Raw genomic sequence first — 24,102 nt, 5'->3', positions numbered from 1 at the left:
CCGGCCGCACAAGTCCCGGGATGCAAAAAATGTCCAAAACCCACCCAGGAATGGTGCACAGGAAGGCGGGGAAGAAGAGGGGAAAAGGCAGCAAAAATGGTCAAAAGTCCCAATTTTGTCCAAAATACCTCCCGGGGTTCCAGTCCCACGAGTCCCGGGTTGCAAAAAATGTCCAAAACGCACCCAGCAAAGTCCCACGGGAAGTGTGGGAGAAAAGTCGTCAAAAGTCCCCAAAAATGTTCAAAATACCTACCCAGGTTCGAGTCCCACAAGTCCCACCGCCGGCCGGGATGCCCAAAATGTCCAAAACGCGCCCAGCAAAGTCCCACGGGACTTTGAGTGCACGCGGGTTGGAGTGCCACAAGTCTTAAGACTTGATTGTGTGATTTTTTAACATTTTACCGACTTTTCTCACTTTTCTCCCCGCCTTCCCGTGGGACTTTGCTGGGCGCGTTTTGGACATTTGGGGCATCCCGGCCGGCGACGGGACTTGTGGGACTCGAACCTGGGTAGGTATTTCGAACATTTTTGGGACTTTTGTCGACTTTTCCAACGTTTATCCCCCCTCCCCGTGGGTCTCGGATGGGTGTGTTATGGACATTTTGGGCATCCCGGGACTTGCGCGGCCATACATCAGATTTTATGTTAGAGTGTTTTACTTGTTTTAAGTGTTTTGGTCCTAAATGATCTCAGTAAGATATTACAGATGTGATGACCTATATTGAGTAAAACATGCTTGAAACTAGAATATCAAGTGTTGCGCTACAAAAAGTCAGTGTTCAAAAACAATTTTAAAAAAATACAAAAATTAGGGGTATTTTATTTGAACTAAGCAAGTTTATCTGCCAATAGAACAAGAAAATTTGGCTTGTCAAGACTTTCCAAAACAAGTAAAATTAACTAACCTCAATGTAAATAATGATTGCAAATAATGTAAATAATTCAATGTATATACTCTCATTATTAACTTGTGTGATGACTGTCAAGACTCGGTCCTGGGGTTTAGTTTTTCTAGAAGGCTCGGGCGAGACGGGAATGTAAGTACATGATTTATTTAATATATTAAAAAAAAGTACCGTATTTTCCGCACCATAAGGCGCCCTGGGTTATAAGCCGCGCCTTCAATGAACGGCATATTTCAAAACTTTGTCCACCTATAAGCCGCCCCGTGTTGTAAGCCGCATCTAACTGCGCTAAAGGAATGTCAAAAAAACAGTCAGATAGGTCAGTCAAACTTTAATAATATATTAAAAACCAGCGTGATGTGGGCGCGCATGGAGTCGTATATCAACATGGACGGAGCTGCGTGAAAAAAGCCACCCGGCCTCTTCGCGTAAACTTAAACTTACCTTAACCACTCGCTCATCTTTTCTTCATCCATCCCTTCGAGTTAGCTTTTATGATGACGCCGGCTGGAAAGGTCTCTTTTGGCAAGGTCTTCCTTTTGAATATCACCATGGGTGGAAGTTTCTGGCCATTAGCATGGCAAGCTAGAACCACAGTGAAGGATGACTTCTCATTCCCTGCGGTGCGAATATTCACCGTACGTGCTCCCGTTGTATCCACAGTGCGGTTCACTGGAATATCAAAAGTCAGTGGAACCTCGTCCATGTTGATAATGTTCTCTGGCCGGATCTTTTTTTCAGCTATCTTGTTTTTACAATATGCACGGAAAGTAGCCAGCTTTTCTTGAAAGTCTTTAGGCAGTTGCTGTGAAATAGTAGTCCGTGTGCGGATGGAGAGATTGCGTCTTTTCATGAACCGGAAACCTGTCGCTTAGTAGGAGCCATTTTGTGGTCTTTACAGATGTAAACACACAAAGGAAATGAAACGTAATATCCGCGCGCTTCTTCTTCTTCTACGGGGGCGGGTGGTTGCTTAGAGTAGAAGAAGAAGCGCTTCCTCTTCTATGGGGGCGGGTGCTTACCTTGGCGGTTGCTTGCGTAGAAGAAGAAACACTTCCTCTTCTACGGGGAAAAAAGATGGCGGCTGTTTACCGTAGTTGCGAGACCGAAACTTTATGAAAATGAATCTTAATATTAATCCATATATAAAGCGCACCGGGTTATAAGCCGCACTGTCAGCTTTTGAGTAAATTTGTGGTTTTTAGGTGCGGCTAATAGTGCGGAAAATACGGTACAAACGAAAAGCGCGCAACAGTGGCGGAGAACAAACTATGAAACCAAAAGACTATAGCATTAATAAACAAAAACTTACTTAGCTTGGACAAGAATAGCAGCATGAAGGATGGACATGAAAACAAGTGTCAGGAATGTACAGAAGCATAAATGTGAGATGTCGCCAGAACGACAAGCTGAAAACAATGAACTTAAATACTATAGACATGATTAGTGAAAGCAGGTGCGTGACTCAAAACGTGAAACAGGTGTGTGACAAACTAATGGTTGCTATGGTGACAAAACAAAACAAAAATGCACAAAAAGTCCAAAAAACAAAACCGAACATGACTAAAACAAAACATGATCACACAGACATGACAATGACTGTATTATGATGATAGTATATATTTGTACCATGAATTTATTAACAAGTGTGAAAAACTTATTGGGGTGTTACCATTTAGTGGTCAATTGTACGGAATATGTACTGTACTGTGCAATATACTAATAAAAGTTTCAATCAATCAAAATGAACCCAAAAATACCTTAAAATAAGTATATTCTCACTAATAACAAGTGCACTTTTCTTGGTGTTGAAAATATGTTGAAAAATATTCTGAAATGAAGTAAATGCTAGTGCCATTATCTTGACATAATGATATGCGCTCGGCATCATGATTTTTATTTCATGCTTGAAATAAGAAATGATGACTTTAAAAAAGTAGTTTTATACTTGTGAGTGTTGATGACACAACACTTGATATTCTAGTTTCAAGCATGTTTTACTCAATATACCGTATTTTCCGCACTATAAGGCGCACCTAAAAACCACAAATTTTCTCAAAAGCTGACAGTGCGCCTTATAACCCGGTGCGCTTTATATATGGATAAATATTAAGATTCATTTTCATAAAGTTTCGGTCTCGTAACTACGGTAAACAGCCGCCATCTTTTTTCCCGGTAGAACAGGAAGCGCTTCTTCTTCTACGCAAGCAACCGCCAAGGTAAGCACCCGCCCCCATAGAACAGGAAGCGCTTCTTCTTCTACTGTAAGCAACCACCCGCCCGCGTAGAAGAAGAAAAAGCGCGCGGATATTACCGTACGTTTCATTTCCTTTGTGTGTTTACATCTGTAAAGACCACAAAATGGCTCCTACTAAGCGACAGGTTTCCGGTTCATGAAAAGACGCAATCTCTCCATCCGCACACGGATTACTATTTCGCAGCAACTGATATTCCTGTGAACCGCACTGTGGATACAACGGGAGCACGTACGGTGAATATTCGCACCACAGGGAATGAGAAGTCATCCTTCACTGTGGTTCTAGCTTGCCATGCTAATGGCCAGAAACTTCCACCCATGGTGATATTCAAAAGGAAGACCTTGCCAAAAGAGACCTTTCCAGCCGGCGTCATCATAAAAGCTAACTTGAAGGGATGGATGAAGAAAAGATGAGCGAGTGGTTAAGGTAAGTTTAAGTTTACGCGAAGAGGCCGGGTGGCTTTTTTCACGCAGCTCTGTCCATGTTGATATACGACTCCATGCGCGCCCACATCACGCTGGTTTTTAATATATTATTAAAGTTTGACTGACCTATTTGACTGTTTTTTTGACATTCCTTTAGCGCAGTTAGATGCGGCTTATAACACGGGGCGGCTTATAGGTGGACAAAGTTTTGAAATATGCCGTTCATTGAAGGCGCGGCTTATAACCCAGGGCGCCTTATGGTGCGGAAAATACGGTAGGTCATCACATCTCAGCAACAAGCTGTAATATCTTACTGAGATCATTTAGGACCAAAACACTTAAAACAAGTAAAACACTCTAACATAAAATCTGCTGAGTGAGAAGAATGATCTTATCAGACAGAAAATAAGCAAATATCACTCTTATTTGACATGTTTCATCTTACTTAGACTTCACTTTTTGCAGTGTGCAAAGCTGTGTCATCAACACTCAAAAGTATAAAACTACTTTTTTTAAATTAATAAATTATATTTACGAATATTTTTCAACATATTGAGAAAAAAGGTCTCATTTTCTACCAAGAAAAGTGCACTTGTTATTAGTGAGAATATACTTATTTTAAGCTATTTTGGGGTTCATTGAGGTTAGCTAATTTTACTTGTTTTAGAAAGTCTTGACAAGCCAACTTTTCTTGTTCTATTGGCAGATAATTTTGCTTAGTTCAAATAAAATACCCCTCACTTTTGTATTTTTTTTCTCTTGTTTTTGAACACTGACTTTTTGCAGTGTATATTGTACAGCAGGTTTTTACAGCTGAATGTGTTTATATCATTTATATCAAGTGTTGCAAAGCTGTGTCATCAACACTCACAAGTATAAAACTACTTTTTTAAAGTCATCATTTCTTATTTCAAGCATGAAATAAAAAATATATTTCGGAATATTTTCAACATATGGAGAAAAAAGGTCTCTTTTTTTTCTACCAAGAAAAGTGCACTTGTTATTAGTGTCATGTCTGTGTGATCATGTTTTGTTTTAGTCATGTTCGGTTTTGTTTTTGGACTTTTTCTGCACTTTTGTTTTGTCACGTCACGCACCTGTTTCACGTTTTGAGTCACGCACCTGTTTTCGTTAATCATGTAGGTAGTATTTAAGTTCATTGTTTTCAGTTCGTCGTCCTGGCGAAATCCAGGATTCATACCCCTGTCACACTTTTACCTCTGCGCACTTCATAGTCCATGCCAAGTAAGTTTTTTGTTTATTAATGCCACAGTTAGTGTTTTTGTTTCATTGTTCACAGTTTTTTGCCCACGTGCAAGTCTTTTTGTTTCGTTTTTGTACATCCGCCTTGAGCGCGCTTTTTGTTCCTTTGAGTGTTATAAATAAATATGTATTCACCTTCACGCCATGACCAGTCCAGCTTTACTTGCATCTCGGGAAAACAAACACACCATAGTCCACGTCTTGACAATTAGTGAGAATATACTTATTTTAAGGTATTTTTTGGTTCATTTTGATTGATTGAAACTTAATCATGAGAGTATATACATTGAATTATTTACATTATTTACAATCATTATTTACATTGAAGTTAGCTAATTTGACTTGTTTTGGAAAGTCTTGACAAGCCAAATTTTCTTGTTCTATTGGCAGATAATTTTGCTAAGTTCAAATAAAATACCCCTCATTTTTGTATTTTTTTTCTCTTGTTTTTGAACACTGACTTTTTGCAGTGTATATTGTACAGCAGGTTTTTACAGCTAAATGTGTTTATATCATTTATATCAAGTGTTGTGTCATCAACACTCACAAGTATAAAACTACTTTTTTAAAGTCATCATTTCTTATTTCAAGCATGAAATAAAAAATATATTTCAGAATATTTTCAACATATTGAGAAAAAAGGTCTCTTTTTTTTCTACCAAGAAAAGTGCACTTGTTATTAGTGAGAATATATTTATTTTAAGGTATTTTTGGGTTTATTTTGATTGATTGAAACTTTTATTAGTAGATTGCACAGTGAAGTACATATTCCGTACAATTGACCACTAAATAATTATCTTATCAGACAGAAATTAAGCAAATATCACCCTTATTTGACATATTTCATCTTACTTAGACTTCACTTTTTGCAGTGTGCAAAGCTGTGTCATCAACACTCACAAGTATAAAACTACTTTTTTAAAGTAATAATTTCTTATTTCAAGCATGAAATAAAAAATATATTTACGAATATTTTTCAACATATTGAGAAAAAAGGTCTCATTTTCTACCAAGAAAAGTGCACTTGTTATTAGTGAGAATATACTTATTTTAAGCTATTTCTGGGTTCATTGAGGTTAGCTAATTTTACTTGTTTTAGAAAGTCTTGACAAGCCAAATTTTCTTGTTTTATTGGAAAATAATTTTGCTTAGTTCAACTAAAATACCCCTCATTTTTGTATTTTTTTTCTCTTGTTTTTGAACACTGACTTTTTGCAGTGTATATTGTACAGCAGGTTTTTACAGCTAAATGTGTTTATATCATTTATATCAAGTGTTGCAAAGCTGTGTCATCAACACTCACAAGTATAAAACTACCTTTTTAAAGTAATAATTTCTTATTTCAAGCATGAAATAAAAAATATATTTCAGAATATTTTCAACATATTGAGAAAAAATGTCTCTCTTTTTTTTCTACCAAGAAAAGTGCACTTGTTATTAGTGTCATGTCTGTGTTCATGTTCGGTTTTGTTTTTGGACTTTTTCTGCACTTTTGTTTTGTCACGTCACGCACCTGTTTCACGTTTTGAGTCACGCACCTGTTCTCGTTAATCATGTCGGTAGTATTTAAGTTCATTGTTTTCAGTTCGTCGTCCTGGCGAAATCCCGGATTCATACCCCTGTCACACTTTTACCTCTGCGCACTTCATAGTCCATGCCAAGTAAGTTTTTTGTTTATTAATGCCACAGTTAGTGTTTTTGTTTCATTGTTCACAGTTTTTTGCCCACGTGCAAGTCTTTTTTTTTCGTTAGTCAAATTTGTACATCCGCCTTGAGCGCGCTTTTTGTTCCTTGGAGTGTTATAAATAAATATGTATTCACCTTCACGCCATGACCAGTCCAGCTTTACTTGCATCTCGGGAAAACAAACACACCATAGTCCACGTCTTGACAATTAGTGAGAATATACTTATTTTAAGGTATTTTTGGGTTCATTTTGATTGATTGAAACTTAATCATGAGAGTATATACATTGAATTATTTACATTATTTACAATCATTATTTACATTGAAGTTAGCTAATTTGACTTGTTTTGGAAAGTCTTGACAAGCCAAATTTTCTTGTTCTATTGGCAGATAATCTTGCTTAGTTCAAATAAAATACCCCTCATTTTTGTATTTTTTTTCTTGTTCCTGAACACTGACTTTTTGTAGCGCAACACTTGATATTCTAGTTTCAAGCATGTTTTACTCAATATAGGTCATCACATCTCAGCAACAAGCTGTAATATCTTACTGAGATCATTTAGGACCAAAACACTTAAAACAAGTAAAACACTCTAACATAAAATCTGCTTAGTGAGAAGAATGATCTTATCAGACAGAAAATAAGCAAATATCACCCTTATTTGACATATTTCATCTTACTTAGACTTCACTTTTTGCAGTGTTGCAAAGCTGTGTCATCAACACTCACAAGTATAAAACTACTTTTTTAAAGTAATCATTTCTTATTTCAAGCATGAAATAAAAAATATATTTACGAATATTTTTCAACATATTGAGAAAAAAGGTCTCATTTTCTACCAAGAAAAGTGCACTTGTTATTAGTGAGAATATACTTATTTTAAGCTATTTTTGGGTTCATTGAGGTTAGTTAATTTTACTTGTTTTAGAAAGTTTTGACAAGCCAAATTTTCTTGTTCTATTGGCAGATAATTTTGCTTCGTTCAAATAAAATACCCCTCATTTTTGTATTTTTTTTTTCTTGTTTTTGAACACTCACTTTTTGCAGTGTACAAACCCCGTTTCCATATGAGTTGGGAAATTGTGTTAGATGTAAATATAAACGGAATACAATGATTTGCAAATCATTTTCAACCCATATTCAGTTGAATATGCTACAAAGACAACATATTTGATGTTCAAACTGATAATAATAAATAATCATTAACTTTAGAATTTGATGCCAGCAACACGTGACAAAGAAGTTGGGAAAGGTGGCAATAAATACTGATAAAGTTGAGGAATGCTCATCAAACACTTATTTGGAACATCCCACAGGTGTGCAGGCTAATTGGGAACAGGTGGGTGCCATGATTGGGTATAAAAGTAGATTCCATGAAATGCTCAGTCATTCACAAACAAGGATGGGGCGAGGGTCACCACTTTGTCAACAAATGCGTGAGAAAATTGTTGAACAGTTTAAGAAAAACCTTTCTCAACCAGCTATTGCAAGGAATTTAGGGATTTCACCATCTACGCTCCGTAATATCATCAAAGGGTTCAGAGAATCTGGAGAAATCACTGCACGTAAGCAGCTAAGCCCGTGACCTTCCATCCCTCAGGCTGTACTGCATCAACAAGCGACATCAGTGTGTAAAGGATATCACCACATGGGCTCAGGAACACTTGAGAAACCCACTGTCAGTAACTACAGTTGGTCGCTACATCTGTAAGTGCAAGTTAAAACTCTCCTATGCAAGGCGAAAACCGTTTATCAACAACACCCAGAAACGCCGTCGGCTTCGCTGGGCCTGAGCTCATCTAAGATGGACTGATACAAAGTGGAAAAGTGTTCTGTGGTTCTGACGAGTCCACATTTCAAATTGTTTTTGGAAACTGTGGACGTCGAAAGAGGAAAAGAACCATCCGGATTGTTATAGGCGCAAAGTGTAAAAGGCAGCATGTGTGATGGTATGGGGGTGTATTAGTGCCCAAGACATGGGTAACTTACACATCTGTGAAGGCACCATTAATGCTGAAAGGTACATACAGGTTTTGGAGCAACATATGTTGCCATCCAAGCAACGTTATCATGGACGCCCCTGCTTATTTCAGCAAGACAATGCCGAGCCACGTGTTACATCAACGTGGCTTCATAGTAAAAGAGTGCGGGTACTAGACTGCCCTGCCTGTAGTCCAGACCTGTTTCCCATTGAAAATATGAAGCCTAAAATAGCACAACGGAGACCCCCGGACTGTTGAACAACTTAAGCTGTACATCAAGCAAGAATGGGAAAGAATTCCACCTGAGAAGCTTCAAAAATGTGTCTCCTCAGTTCCCAAACGTTTACTGAGTGTTGTTAAAAGGAAAGGCCGTGTAACACAGTGGTGAACATGCCCTTTCCCAACTACTTTGGCACGTGTTGCAGCCATGAAATTCTAAGTTAATTATTATTTGCAAAAAAAAAAAAAAAAAGTTTATGAGTTTGAACATCAAATATGTTGTCTTTGTAGCATATTCAACTGAATATGGGTTGAAAATGATCATTGTATTCCGTTTATATTTACATCTAACACAATTTCCCAACTCATATGGAAACGGGGTTTGTATATTGCACAGCAGGTTTTTACAGCTAAATGTGTTTATATAATTTATCATTATCATATATATACATTTCATGTATATATATATATATATATATATATATATATATATATATATATATATATATATATATATATATATATATATATATATATATATATATATATATATATATATATATATTTCTAAAGTGCATAACTCCACATGTTCATTCATAGTTGTGATGCCTTCAAGGTCAAAATTCTGCCGAGCTATTTTGTCTCTGCTGTTCTCTCTGTTGCTGACACCACCATTAACTTTGGATTATTGAACTCATGCATGACTAGACAATGGCGCCATGTTGGCATGCACATCACAACCTGTGACAGAGGTCATGCGGTGGCATGAAGGTCAACATCACACTGCATCAAGGTGACTGTTTCCATAATAAACTCATCATTATTGCCACATCAGTCCCATCTATGGTTCATCTGCTTTTGTTTGCTGATAACAACACCAAAAAAAACCACATGCTGTGGGATAAATCTGATATGTTGGAGTAGAAGTTCAACTTTTAGTCCATCCATCATCCATCCATCCATCCATCCATCCATCCCTCCTCTAACGACCCTGCCAGCTTAATTGGCAGCCTGATTGCAAAGAAAGAAGAGTGTGAATCAGACACAGACTGAGCAGCAATTACCTGATCAGTAAAAGACTGTAATCAATTCCAACATGCATCACTTTTCTCTACGCCTTAAGTCAGTAGAAATAGACCAAGTCCTATACAGGTCCATACTTGTCTAAATAAAGGAGACCACAAAAAATGTCATTATTGGCTTTATTTTAACAATAAATGTTAAGGTACATTAAGCATGTTTATTATTGTCATTTAGTCCTTAAATAAAATAGTGAACTTGTCTTTTAGTAGTAAGTAAACAAACAAAGACTCCTAATTAGTCTATGCAGTAACATCATTTATACACCTATTATTTTGTACACATTATGAGGGACAAACTGTAAAAAATGATTATTAATCCACTCGTTCATTTACTGTTAATATCTGCGTATGTTCTCTTTTAACATGTTCTATCTACACAGGTCTGGACTACAGGCAGGCCAGTCTAGTACCCGCACTCTTTTACTATGAAGCCACGTTGATGTAACACGTGGCTTGGCATTGTCTTGCTGAAATAAGCAGGGGCGTCCATGATAACGTTGCTTGGATGGCAACATATGTTGCTCCAAAACCTGTATGTACCTTTCAGCATTAATGGCGCCTTCACAGATGTGTAAGTTACCCATGTCTTGGGCACTAATGCACCCCCATACCATCACACATGCTGGCTTTTACACTTTGCGCCTATAACAATCCGGATGGTTCTTTTCCTCTTTGGTCCGGAGGACACGACGTCCACAGTTTCCAAAAACAATTTGAAATGTGGACTCGTCAGACCACAGAACACTTTTCCACTTTGTATCAGTCCATCTTAGATGAGCTCAGGCCCAGCGAAGCCGACGGCGTTTCTGGGTGTTGTTGATAAACGGTTTTCGCCTTGCATTGGAGAGTTTTAACTTGCACTTACAGATGTAGCGACTAACTGTAGTTACTGACAGTGGGTTTCTCAAGTGTTCCTGAGCCCATGTGGTGATATCCTTTACACACTGATGTCGCTTGTTGATGCAGTACAGCCTGAGGGATGGAAGGTCACGGGCTTAGCTGCTTACGTGCAGTGATTTCTCCAGATTCTCTGAACCCTTTGATGATATTACGGACCGTAGATGGTGAAATTCCTAAATTCCTTGCAATAGCTGGTTGAGAAAGGTTTTTCTTAAACTGTTCAACAATTTGCTGAGGCATTTGTTGACAAAGTGGTGACCCTCGCCCCATCCTTGTTTGTGAATGACTGAGCATTTCATGGAATCTACTTTTATACCCAATCATGGCACCCACCTGTTCCCAATTAGCCTGCACACCTGTGGGATGTTCCAAATAAGTGTTTGATGAGCATTCCTCAACTTTATCAGTATTTATTGCCACCTTTCCCAACTTCTTTGTCACGTGTTGCTGGCATCAAATTCTAAATTAATGATTATTTGCAAAAAATAAATGTTTATGAGTTTGAACATCAAATATGTTGTCTTTGTAGCATATTCAACTGAATGTGGGTTGAAAAGGATTTGCAAATCATTGTATTCCGTTTATATTTACATCTAACACAATTTCCCAACTCATATGGAAACGGGGTTTGTACTTGTTCATTTACTGTTAATATCTGCTTACTTTCTGTTTTAACATGTTCTATCTACACTTCTGTTAAAATGTAATAATCACTTATTCTTCTCTTCTTTGATACTTTACATTAGTTTTGGATGATATCAACACATTTAGGTATCGATGCGATACCAAGTAGTTAGAGGATCATACATTGGTCATAATTTAAGTCCTCATGTGTCCAGGGACCATACTTGCCAACCTTGAGACCTCCGATTTCGGGAGGTGGGGGGAGGGGGGTTGGGGTGGGCGTGGTCGGGGTGGGACGGGGGCGTGGCTAAAAGGGGAGGAGTATATTTACAGCTAGAATTCACCAAGTCAAGTATTTCATATATATATATATATATATATATATACGCATATGTCTATATGTATTTTATTATATATATATATATATATATATATATATATATATATATATATACGTATATATATATTTATTTTATTATATATATATATATATATATATTTTTTTTTTAAATTATATATACATATATATATATATATATATACATATATTTATTTTATTATATATATATATATATATATATATATATATATATATATATATATATATATATATATATATATATATATATATATATATAAAATAAATACTTTAATTTCAGGGTTCATTTATTTACACATATACACACACATAACACTCATCTACTCATTGTTGAGTTAAGGGTTGAATTGGCCATCCTTGTTCTATTCTCTGTCACTATTTTTCGAACCATGCTGAACGCCCTCTCTGATGATGCATTGCTGTGTGGCACGCACAAAAGTGCTTTCATCAAATGCACTAGATGGCAGTATTGTCCTGTTTAAGAGTGTCACAACATTGCTGTTTACGGCAGACGAACTGCTTTACGGTATACAAAAACGTGACTGCTGTTGTTGTGTGTTGTTGCCGCGCTGGGAGGATGAAACTGACCTGAGTCCGCCTGAATTTCGGGAGAAAATTTGTTCCGGGAGGTTTTCGGGAGAGGCGCTGAATTTCGGGAGTCTCCCGGAAAATCCGGGAGGGTTGGCAAGTATGCCAGGGACGTATTTACTGACTTTATAAACATAATATACATTTTAAAAAAAGGAAAAAAGATCAAAAATATCAATGTAATCATAGTAGTATCGACCACGTTATTGTACTTGGTATCATTACAGTGGATGTCAGGTGTAGATCCACCCATGGCATTTGTTTACATTGTGACGGTGAAGAGCTTTTGTATCCTCCTACGGTGTGTAGTGAAGCATGTTTAGCTATTCCTCGTCCTCCAGTGATAATGATACTTGTAAAAAACATACTTTATTTGTCGCCATAGATGCGAGGATTAGTGATTTAGAAGTAGCTAAGGATGGATGTTAGCTGCTAACTAGCGAGCCATGTCTTAAACCACCTCTTCCTGAGGGTGTTTCTTTACTTTTTACACCAAAATGCGTCCGTTCTCCCTTTTCTGTCTACACACTGTGTCTGCTTGTAAGTACTCTGTGTGTGTGCGCTGGCCAACATGCTCCTCTGCTCGTAAAACCAGCAACGACGCGCCCGTTAAAAATAAAAAAAGGGCATGCCTTTTTTTAGAGGCGGTATAGTACGGAATATGATTCATTAGTATGGTGGTACTATACTAGTGGCGGTATATACCGTAGAAGCCTACAACGCATCAGGACAGGAGCTTTTCTGGCAAGAGCAACATAGATCAGTGAGAGAGGACGGCCATAAAAGAAAAAGAGAAGGTAGAGGTGGACAAGAGAAGGTAATGTTGCTGGCCATCTTATCTAAGGAGGAGCATTAGTCCAGTAAGGTGTGTGTCACATGACAGTCACATGTTCTTCTTTCCACTACACATTGCCTTCTGTTGGCCCGTAAGTCCATAGTGAATCACTACAATCAGGTTCACAATCTAATTTATCTCGCTGTTGGGGAAGGTTCATGCCTGTAGAAGAACCACCATGTATCTCACTGGGCATCTTCACTTGTTTTCATTTTAAGCATGTCTCCTTAAACCAGGGCTCGGCAACATTTGTATATATCGACATGATTCACCTATGAGAGTATTTGGTGAGCGCCCTTTTGTCCTACACATATCAGTGGTCCTTGAACGCACTGCAGTTTGTTTTCATGTGTGCAACTTTCTCCGACGCTGCCACAGAAAGACTCCTTTGTCTCATTTTGTCCACCAAACGTTTTATGCTGTGCGTGAATGCACAAAGGTGAGCTTTGTTGATGTTATGCTAATCAGGCATATTTGGTCAGTGCATGACTGCAAGCTAATCGATGCTAACATGCTATTTAGGCTATCATTATGCCTCGTTTGTAGCTATATTTGAGCTCATTTAATATCCTTTACTTTTATCCTCTTTGTATATCATTTATATTTGCATGTCTCATGACACATTATCTGTATGTAATATTGGCTGCATTTCATGCCATGTTGTTCCAGACCACAGCAAATGTTACCAAGCTTGCCAAAGATTGTAATAAATCTATTAGAAGAAGACAGCCTGCAGTTTCCTTTAACTTGGACACACACATCTATACCTTTGCTCATTACAAGCCAGTCATTTCCAGGAGTTATCTCACCTTCTGAGTAGCCTCTGATTTACTAATGGTGTCTAATGTTGTAAAAATGTGTAGAATAAATATTACATTTCAACATTTCTGTCAACCAAGATTTGCTTCAGCCTGCGACACATAGTCATTTTGATAGTAGGCTATTATAGCTAATATAGACACTTACATCATGTGTTGCCTTCATTATAACACTTATACAAGACTTTTAAAATAATTTTGATAGTAGGCTATTATAGCTAATATAGACACTTACATCATGTGTTGTCTTCATTATAACACTTATATAAGACTTTTAAAGTCATTTTGATAGTAGGCTATTATAGCTAATATAGACACTTATGTCATGTGTTGCCTTCATTGTAACACTTATATAAGACTTAAAGTCATTTTGATAGTAGGCTAATATAGACACTTACATCATGTGTTGCCTTCATTATAACACTTATATAAGACTTTTAAAGTCATTTTGATAGTAGGCTAATATAGACACTTACGTCATGTGTTGCCTTCATTATAACACTTATATAAGACTTTTAAAGTCATTTTGATAGTAGGCTAATATAGCTAATATAGACACTTACATCATGTGTTGTCTTCATTATAACACTTATATAAAACTTTTAAATTCATTTTGATAGTAGGCTATTATAGCTAATATAGACACTTACACCATGTGTTGTCTTCATTATAACACTTATATAAGACTTTTAATGTCATTTTGACAGTAGGCTAATATAGACACATAATGTGTTGCCTTCATTATAACACTTATATAAGACTTTTAAAGTCATTTTGATAGTAGGCTATTATAGCTAATATAAACACTTACATCATGTGTTGTCTTCATTATAACACTTATATAAGACTTTTAAAGTCATTTTGATAGTAGGCTATTATAGCTAATATAGACACTTACACCATGTGTTGCCTTCATTATAACACTTATATAAGACTTTTAAAGTAATTTTGATAGTAGGCTATTATAGCTAATATAGACACTTACATCATGTGTTGCCTTCATTATAACACTTATATAAGACTTTTAAAGTCATTTTGATAGTAAGCTAATATAGACACTTACATCATGTGTTGTCTTCATTATAACACTTATATAAGACTTTTAAAGTCTTTTGATAGTAGGCTAATATAGCTAATATAGACACTTACATCATGTGTTGCATTCATTATAACACTTATATAAGACATTTAAAGTCATTTTGATAGTAGGCTAATATAGCTAATATAGACACTTACATCATGTGTTGCCTTCATTATAACACTTATATAGACTTTTAAAGTCATTTTGATAGTAGGCTAATATAGACACTTACGTCATGTGTTGCCTTCATTATAACATTTATATAAGACTTTTAAAGTCATTTTGATAGTAGGCTAATATAGCTAATATAGACTCTTACATCATGTGTTGCCTTCACTTATATAAGACTTTTAAAGCCATTTTGATAGTAGGCTAATATAGCTAATATAGACACTTACGTCATGTGCTGCCTTCATTATAACACTTATATAGACTTTTAAAGTCATTTTGATAGTAGGCTAATATAGACACTTACGTCATGTGTTGCCTTCATTATAACACTTATATAAGACTTTTAAAGTCATTTTGATAGTAGGCTAATATTGCTAATATAGACACTTACATCATGTGTTGCCTTCATTATAACACTTATATAAGACTTTTAAAGTCATTTTGATAGTAGGCTAATATAGCTAATATAGACACTTACATCATGTGTTGCCTTCATTATAACACTTATATAAGACTTTTAATGTCATTTTGATGGTAAGCTAATATAGACACTTACATCATGTGTTGTCTTCATTATAACACTTATATAAGACTTTTAAAGTAATTTTGATAGTAGGCTAATATAGCTAATATAGACACTTACATTATGTGTTGCCTTCATTATAACACTTATATAAGACTTTTAAAGTAATTTTGATAGTAGGCTAATATAGACACTTACATCATGTGTTGCCTTCATTATAACACTTATATAAGACTTTTAAAGTCATTTTGATAGTAGGCTATTATAGCTAATATAGACACTTACGTCATGTGTTGTCTTCATTATAACACTTATATAAGACTTTTAAAGTCATTTTGATAGTAGGCTATTATAGCTAATATAGACACTTACATCATGTGTTGTCTTCATTATAACACTTATATAAGACTTTTAAAGTCATTTTGACAGTAGGCTAATATAGACACTTATGTCATGTGTTGCCTTCATTATAACACTTATATAAGACTTTTAAAGTCATTTTGATAGTAGGCTAATATAGCTAATATAGACACTTACACCATGTGTTGCCTTCATTATAACACTTATATAAGGCTTTTAAAGTCATTTTGATAGTAGGCTAATATAGCTAATATAGACACTCACATCATGTGTTGCCTTCATTATAACACTTATATAAGACTTTTAAAGTCATTTTGATAGTAGGCTAATATAGCTAATATAGACACTTACACCATGTGTTGCCTTCATTATAACACTTATATAAGGCTTTTAAAGTCATTTTGATAGTAGGCTAATATAGCTAATATAGACACTCACATCATGTGTTGCCTTCATTATAACACTTATATAAGACTTTTAAAGTCATTTTGATAGTAGGCTAATATAGCTAATATAGACACTTACACCATGTGTTGCCTTCATTATAACACTTATATAAGGCTTTTAAAGTCATTTTGATAGTAGGCTAATATAGCTAATATAGACACTCACATCATGTGTTGCCTTCATTATAACACTTATATAAGACTTTTAAAGTCATTTTGATAGTAAGCTAATATAGACACTTACATCATGTGTTGCCTTCATTATAACACTTATATAAGACTTTTAAAGTCATTTTGATAGTAGGCTATTATAGCTAATATAGACACTTACATCATGTGTTTCCTTCATTATAACACTTATATAAGACTTTTAATTTTTTGCGGCTCCAGACAGATTTAGTTTTTTGTATTTTTGGTCCAATATGGCTCTTTCAACATTTTGGGTTGTTTGTATGAAAGCACAAAAACAACAACATTGTCCAACATTTATTCAAAAAAGGTAAACGATTTTCAATTTCATTTGGAATTGGCGATAAAATCAAGCAATCAATAATAATAATAATAATAAACCGCCAACATGTAATAACCCCCAAAATAAGGTTGTCAGGAATATTTATGAATATGTCAATAAAACATGCTGCACCTCCTTTTGTCATATAGTCATTACCCTGGTCTTTACTCTGAATGTGGCATGTCTTCCTGCCCTATGTCACCTATGAACACTCCATATTATTTCCTCTGACCCTTCTCTTACCTCACTGCATCCTCAACTCTCCCTCTCTCTCTCTCTTCTCACTCCTTCCTGCAGAGATAATGACTACAAGCTCTGTGAAGATGGCTGCTATTTAAACAGCTGAATAAGCAAGGCTGCAGACAGTCAGAGTCCAACAATAGTCCTCTGACAGACAAGAGTGGGGGGAAAACACCACTGAGGACTAGAGAAGTGTTTTAATGGGTTTTCCTGTCATGTGGAAATACTTTCAAATGCAGAATCCTTCCACCACGTCCACTAACTACATACTTGCCAACCCTCCCGGATTTTCCGGGAGACTCCAGGAAATTCAGCGCCTCTCCCGAAAACCTCCCGGGACAAATTTTCTCCCGAAAATCTCCCGAAATTCAGGCGGAGCTGGAGGCCACGCCCCCTCCAGCTCCATGCGGACCTGAGTGACGTGCTGACAGCCTGTTCACACGTCCGCTTTCCCACAATATAAACCGCTAATGATCGAGGGCGAGTTCTTGGTTTCTTATGTGGGTTTATTGTTAGGCAGTTTCATTAACGTCCTCCCAGCGCGGTAACAACACACAACAACAGCAGTCAAGTTTTCGTCTACCTACCGTAAAGCAGTTCGTCTGCCGTAAACAGCAATGTTGTGACACTTTTAAACAGGACAATACTGCCATCTACTGTACATGCATACTGTATGTGACCCACCCATAATGTGTCACATTTTTGTGTTGATTTATTTATTTTATTTTGTGGTTTGAATTCGTTATTGGAGCTGTCATTACACATTTATCAGTATTCACATTGGTCAGTAGGGGGCAGTAGGGCTGTTTCTTCCCAATTGAATGCTATCACCTGCAGACCGGAAGTGTCTTGTCATTCTGGTGAGCGCGACCAGTCTGTGAACAATTGGAACGTCCTGTGTGCTTTTTCCTCCTGTATAACAGGTTAGTTTTGGTGAATCAACTCACTGAATAATATCCATGTGATCTTTATAAGTCTAAGTACACATTCTGATGGTGGAGCCTAACTCTAAAGTGTTTGTGAGTTGTAGTTTGTATTTGGGAATGAATCCAGTGCACAGCTGCAGTAATCAATACAAAAAGGCGACGTGAGTGCGCAATGTTTATATAGGAACTTCTGATCCTAATTCAGACTCCCAAATTAGAGCTCCCGTTTTCTTATTGATTTTATAATGTATATTTGTATAATGTGTGTGTTCTGAAATAGTGACAGAGAATAGAACAAGGATGGACAATTCAACCCTTAACTCAACAATGAGTAGATGAGTGTTATGTGTGTGTATATGTGTAAATAAATGAACACTGAAATTCAAGTATTTATTTTATTTATTTATATATATATATATATAAAATAAAATATATATATTGCTAGAATTCACTGAAAGTCAAGTATTTCTTATATATATATATATATATATATATATATATATATCTTAACCACGCCCCCAACCACGCCCCCGAGAACAACATTTCTCAACCAAGCTATTGCAAGGAATTTAGGGATTTCACCATCTACGCTCCGTAATATCATCAAAAGGTTCAGAGAATCTGGAGAAATCACTGCACGTAAGCAATTATAATACGCACCTTCCATCCCTCAGGCGGTGCCGCGTCAAAAAGCGACATCAGTGTGTAAAGGATATCACCACATGGGCTCAGGAACACTTCAGAAAACCACTGTCAGTACCTACTCAGTGGCTTAGTGGTTAGAGTGTCCGCCCTGAGATCGGTAGGTCATACCAAAGACTATAAAAATGGGAGCCATTACCTCCCTGCTTGGCACTCACCATCAAGGGTTGGAATTGGGGGTTAAATCACCAAAAATGATTCCCGGGCGCGGCCACCGCTGCTGCTCACTGCTCCCGCACACCTCCCAGGGGGTGAACAAGGGTGATGGGTCAAATGCAGAGGACAAATTTCACCACCTAGTGTGTGTGTGTGTGTGTGTGTGTGTGTGAGACTATCATTGGTACTTTACCTTTACAGTTGGTAATTACATCTGTAAGTGCAAGTTAAAACTCTACTATGCAAAGCAAAAGCCATTTATCAACAACACCCAGAAACGCTGCCGGCTCCGCTCGGTCCAAGCTCATCTAAGATGCCATATATTATAATAGATGTCAAATATTGCAATATGACATATATTACAATATATGCCATATATTACAATAGATCTCATAGATTACAATAGATGCCATATATTACAATAGATGTCATATATTACAAGAGATCTAATATATTACAATAGATGCCATAAATTACAATATATGTCATATATTACAATAGATGCCATATATTACAATAGATGAATGCTCCGCTGCTTCCAGTCTGTGGAATGCTCTCCCTGACCACCTGAGGGTACCACAGACTGTGGATGCTTTTTAAAAAAAGGCTTAAAAACCCTTCTTTTTAAAAAAGCCTTTTTTTTTTTTAGATATATGCGTGCTAGTTCTAGTTTTTATTTTTATTTATTTATATCTTTTTTTTAATACACTGTAGCACTTTGAGGTTGTTTGTTCAATGTAAAGTGCTTTTTACAAATTCAATCTATTATTATTATTATTTATTATTATGTCACATATAACAATAGAAGCCACATATTACAATAGATGTCATATATTACAATAGATGCCATATATTACAATAGATGCCATATATTACAATATATGCCATATATTACAATAGATGCCATATATTACATTAGATGCCATATATTACAAGAGATCTAATATATTACAAGAGATGCCATAAATTACAATATATGTCATATATTACAATAGATCTCATATTACAATAGATCTCGTGTTACAATATATGCCATATATTGCAATATATGTCATATATTACAATATATGTCATATATTACAAGAGATGCCATATATTACAATAGATGAATGCTCTGCCGCTCCCAGTCTGTGGAACGCTCTCCCTGACCACCTGAGGGTACCACAGACTGTGGATGCTTTTAAAAAAAGGCTTAAAAACCCTTTTTTTTTAAAAAGCCTTTTTTTAGATATACAGTATGCGTGCTAGTTCTAGTTTTTATTTGTATTTATTTTTATTACCTTTTTTTTTTTTAATACACTGTAGCACTTTGAGGATGTTTGCTCAATGTAAAGTTCTTTTTATAAATAAAATCTATTATTATTATTATTATTTATTATTATGGCACATATTACAATAGATGCCACATATTACAATAGATGTCATATATTACAACAGATGCCATATATTACAATAGATCTCATATATTACAAGAGATGCCATATGTTACAATAGATCTCATATTACAATAGATCTTGTGTTACAATATATGCCATATATTGCAATATATGTCATATATTACAATATATGTCATATATTACATCCATCCATCCATCCATTTTCTACCGCTTATTCCCTTCGGGGTCGCGGGGGGCGCTGGAGCCTATTATATATTACAATATATGCCATATATTGAAATATATGTCATATATTACAATATATGTCATATATTACAATAGATGCCATATATTACAATAGATGAATGCTCTGCCGCTCCCAGTCTGTGGAACGCTCTCCCTGACCACCTGAGGGTACCACAGACTGTGGATGCTTTTAAAAAAAGGCATAAAAACCCTTCTTTTTAAAAAAGCCTTTTTTTTTTAAGATATATGTGTGCTAGTTCTAGTTTTTATTTTTATTTATTTTTATTATCTTTTTTTTTTTAATACACTTTGAGGATGTTTGCTCAATGTAAAGTTCTTTTTACAAATAAAATCTATTATTATTATTATTATTATTATTTATTATGTCACATATTACAATAGATGTCATATATTACATATGACAAAATTAAAAGGACACAAACGTTAGCAACATTAGCATAGCTATGTAAGCATTAACATTACACTCACTTTTCAATGGCCACATCACGCTAGGTTAGCCTCAATGCTAATGAGAAACAATATGATAAAACGTGCAGCGTTCACGTCTGTCGCTGACTGACTGGCAGAGCTCAAGGCACTCCTTTGTGGTGTGTAGCGAAGCCTGTTTTTTTACACAGTCAATCAATTAAAGCAGCATTATTATCTTGGGAAAAACACATTTTTCATAACATCTTTTCTTACCTGCTTCATTGTATGTGGAGGACAGCTTTTCCAACATTTGCCGGTCCAACGCCAGAATCTGCTGCTCCAAGATGGACGGGTAGGACATCTTTTTTCTCTCCTCTTTTTCCTTCTCCTTCTCTCTGTCCCGCTCTCTCTCCCGCTCGTAGGTCAGCAGCTGCTGGCGCAGCGCTTCAGGCAGGTGAGCCTTGGCATAGTCAGCAGCCGCCTGATAACAAAGTGCAGAGAGGAGGAATTCATTATGATCATGTTTGGTGTCTGTCGGTGAAGTCAAATATCAATGAAAAGGTGGAAAAAAACGAAGGAGAGAAATATAAAACTTTGGTAAAATAATACTCAGATCCATTGTATTGTGAATAGCAATTTGATATAAAATTTATTTTTTATTTCAGATTTGTAAAAAAGTATGAAATTGTTTTCATTGATGAAATATATTGTTTTTGTTTTGGATTTACATTTGAAAAAGATGTATTTTTATTAATTACATTTATTTAAAAAAAAAAAATCAATGATGTACATGTTTTATACAATGAAATAATGAACTAATTCATGAGTTTATGACAAAGCTACTTGTATGAAGAGCTCATATGAGTTTTATGGAATTAGCCATTTGTCAAAATCTCTTAATGGATCCTTGCAGCTTGTGCATGAAGAAAAAGTCAGAGTTTGTTGCGGGAAACCCTGACCTCAACCCCAGCATATTTTCACAGATTAGTTTAACAGCCACGTCTCCCAATATTTCTGTCAACATATTGGATTTCAAAAGTCATTAAAATCAAATAAGACATGAACTGTAGCCGCTGACAGTGTAGGGATGTTGATATTTTATAGTGTATCTGTATATATATATATATATATATAATATATATATATATACACACGTATATGTATATATAGATATATGTATGTGTATATATATATACATATATATATATATGTATATATATATATATATACATAATATATATGTGTATATGTATGTATATGTATATATATGTATATGTATGTATATGTATATATATGTATACGTGTACATATGTATATATATGTATATGTATGTATAAATATGTATATACATATATGTATATATATATATGTATATATGTATATATATATGTATATATATACGTATATATATGTATATATATGTATGTATATATGTATATATATATATGTATATATGTATATATATGTATATGTATATATATATATGTATATATATGTATATATATGTATATATATACATATATATATGTATATATGTATATATATATGTATGTATATATGTATATATATATGTATATATATGTATGTATATGTATGTATATATATACGTATATATATATAATCCTGGACAGAGTCAACACAAAAATCAAGGACAAAACACCACTCAACCAATGGAGAAATACAGCAGCAGTAATCAAATGGTTCAACAACATCCAAGACAAACAACAGCACAACTTTATCTCCTTTGATATCGAAGAATTTTACCCTTCCATCACGCAAGACCTACTGACTCAAGCACTAGACTTCGCCTCAGACTACGACTCAATCACAGGCAACGAAAGAAACATCATCATCCACGCAAAAAACTCCATTCTCATCCACAACAGTACACCATGGCAAAAAAAGAACAATGCAACATTTGACGTCACTATGGGAAGTTTTGACGGAGCAGAAACGTGTGAACTCGTTGGGAGTTTCCTCCTCTCCCAGCTCGCCAGCCTCAATCTGAACCTTGGTATTTACCGTGATGATGGACTGGCAGTGTGTCGCGCCTCGCCAAGGAGCAGCGAGAATACCAAGAAGCGCATATGCCAAATTTTCAAAGAGAACGGCCTACGGATCACGATTGAAGCCAACAAGCAAACCGTCAACTTCCTTGACGTCACTTTCAACCTGAGAAATAACAGCTACCAACCATTCACGAAACCCAACACAACACTCCAATACGTGCACCATGACAGCAACCACCCACCCACCACCACGAAAAGAATACCTACCGGAATTAATAAAAGGCTATCGATGCTGTCATCTAGCAAAGCTGAATTTGACCAAGCAACCCCCCCGTACCAAAAAGCCCTTGATGAAAGCGGATACAATTTCACCCTCACCTATGAACCCACGCCAGGAAACCAACCGAAAAAGAACAGAAAACGAAACGACATCATCTGGTACAACCCCCCATACAGCAAAAAACGTCTCAACTAACATTGGACACAAATTCCTCAATCTGATTGACAAACACTTTCCCAAAGACAACACCCTAAGAAAAGTATTCAACAAGAACAACATTAAATTGAGCTACAGCTGTATGAACAATATACGACAAATCATCTCAAACCACAACAAAACAATTGCAAATGAGCCGTCGGCCCCCGGACAGAGCGACTCCAAAACCAACAAAGGTTGCAACTGTCGAAAGAAACCTGATTGCCCTCTCAACGGGGGGTGCTTACAAACATCAGTTGTCTACCAATCTAAGGTAACACGCAAGGACATTAACACATCCGACACATATGTAGGATTAACTGAAGGAGAGTTCAAAACCAGATGGAACAATCACAAGGCTTCTTTCAGGAACCAAAACCTGCGAAATACCACAGAACTCAGCAAACACATTTGGGACCTCAAAGACAATAATGTTGAATATTCAATAACATGGCAAATTCTTGCATCCAGCACACCTTACAATAG

General features: G+C 35.9%; 1 protein-coding gene across 1 annotated transcript in view; it reads right to left on the bottom strand.

Annotated features, from left to right (window-relative positions):
• ppm1lb (protein phosphatase, Mg2+/Mn2+ dependent, 1Lb) overlaps positions 1 to 24,102 on the bottom strand; it is a 249,386-nt gene that overhangs the window by 31,391 nt on the left and 193,893 nt on the right. Inside the window, exon 2 of the mRNA XM_061973249.1 lies at positions 21,406 to 21,613. Within this exon, the coding sequence (XP_061829233.1) occupies positions 21,406 to 21,613 (208 nt within the window). The remainder of the gene's footprint in view (positions 1 to 21,405; positions 21,614 to 24,102) is intronic.

Source organism: Nerophis lumbriciformis, linkage group LG17 (genome assembly GCF_033978685.3).
Source record: "Nerophis lumbriciformis linkage group LG17, RoL_Nlum_v2.1, whole genome shotgun sequence".
NCBI classification, from domain to species: Eukaryota; Metazoa; Chordata; class Actinopteri; order Syngnathiformes; family Syngnathidae; genus Nerophis; species Nerophis lumbriciformis.
Note: the sequence above shows the minus strand (reverse complement) of the source record. Positions and strands in the feature narration are given on the sequence as shown.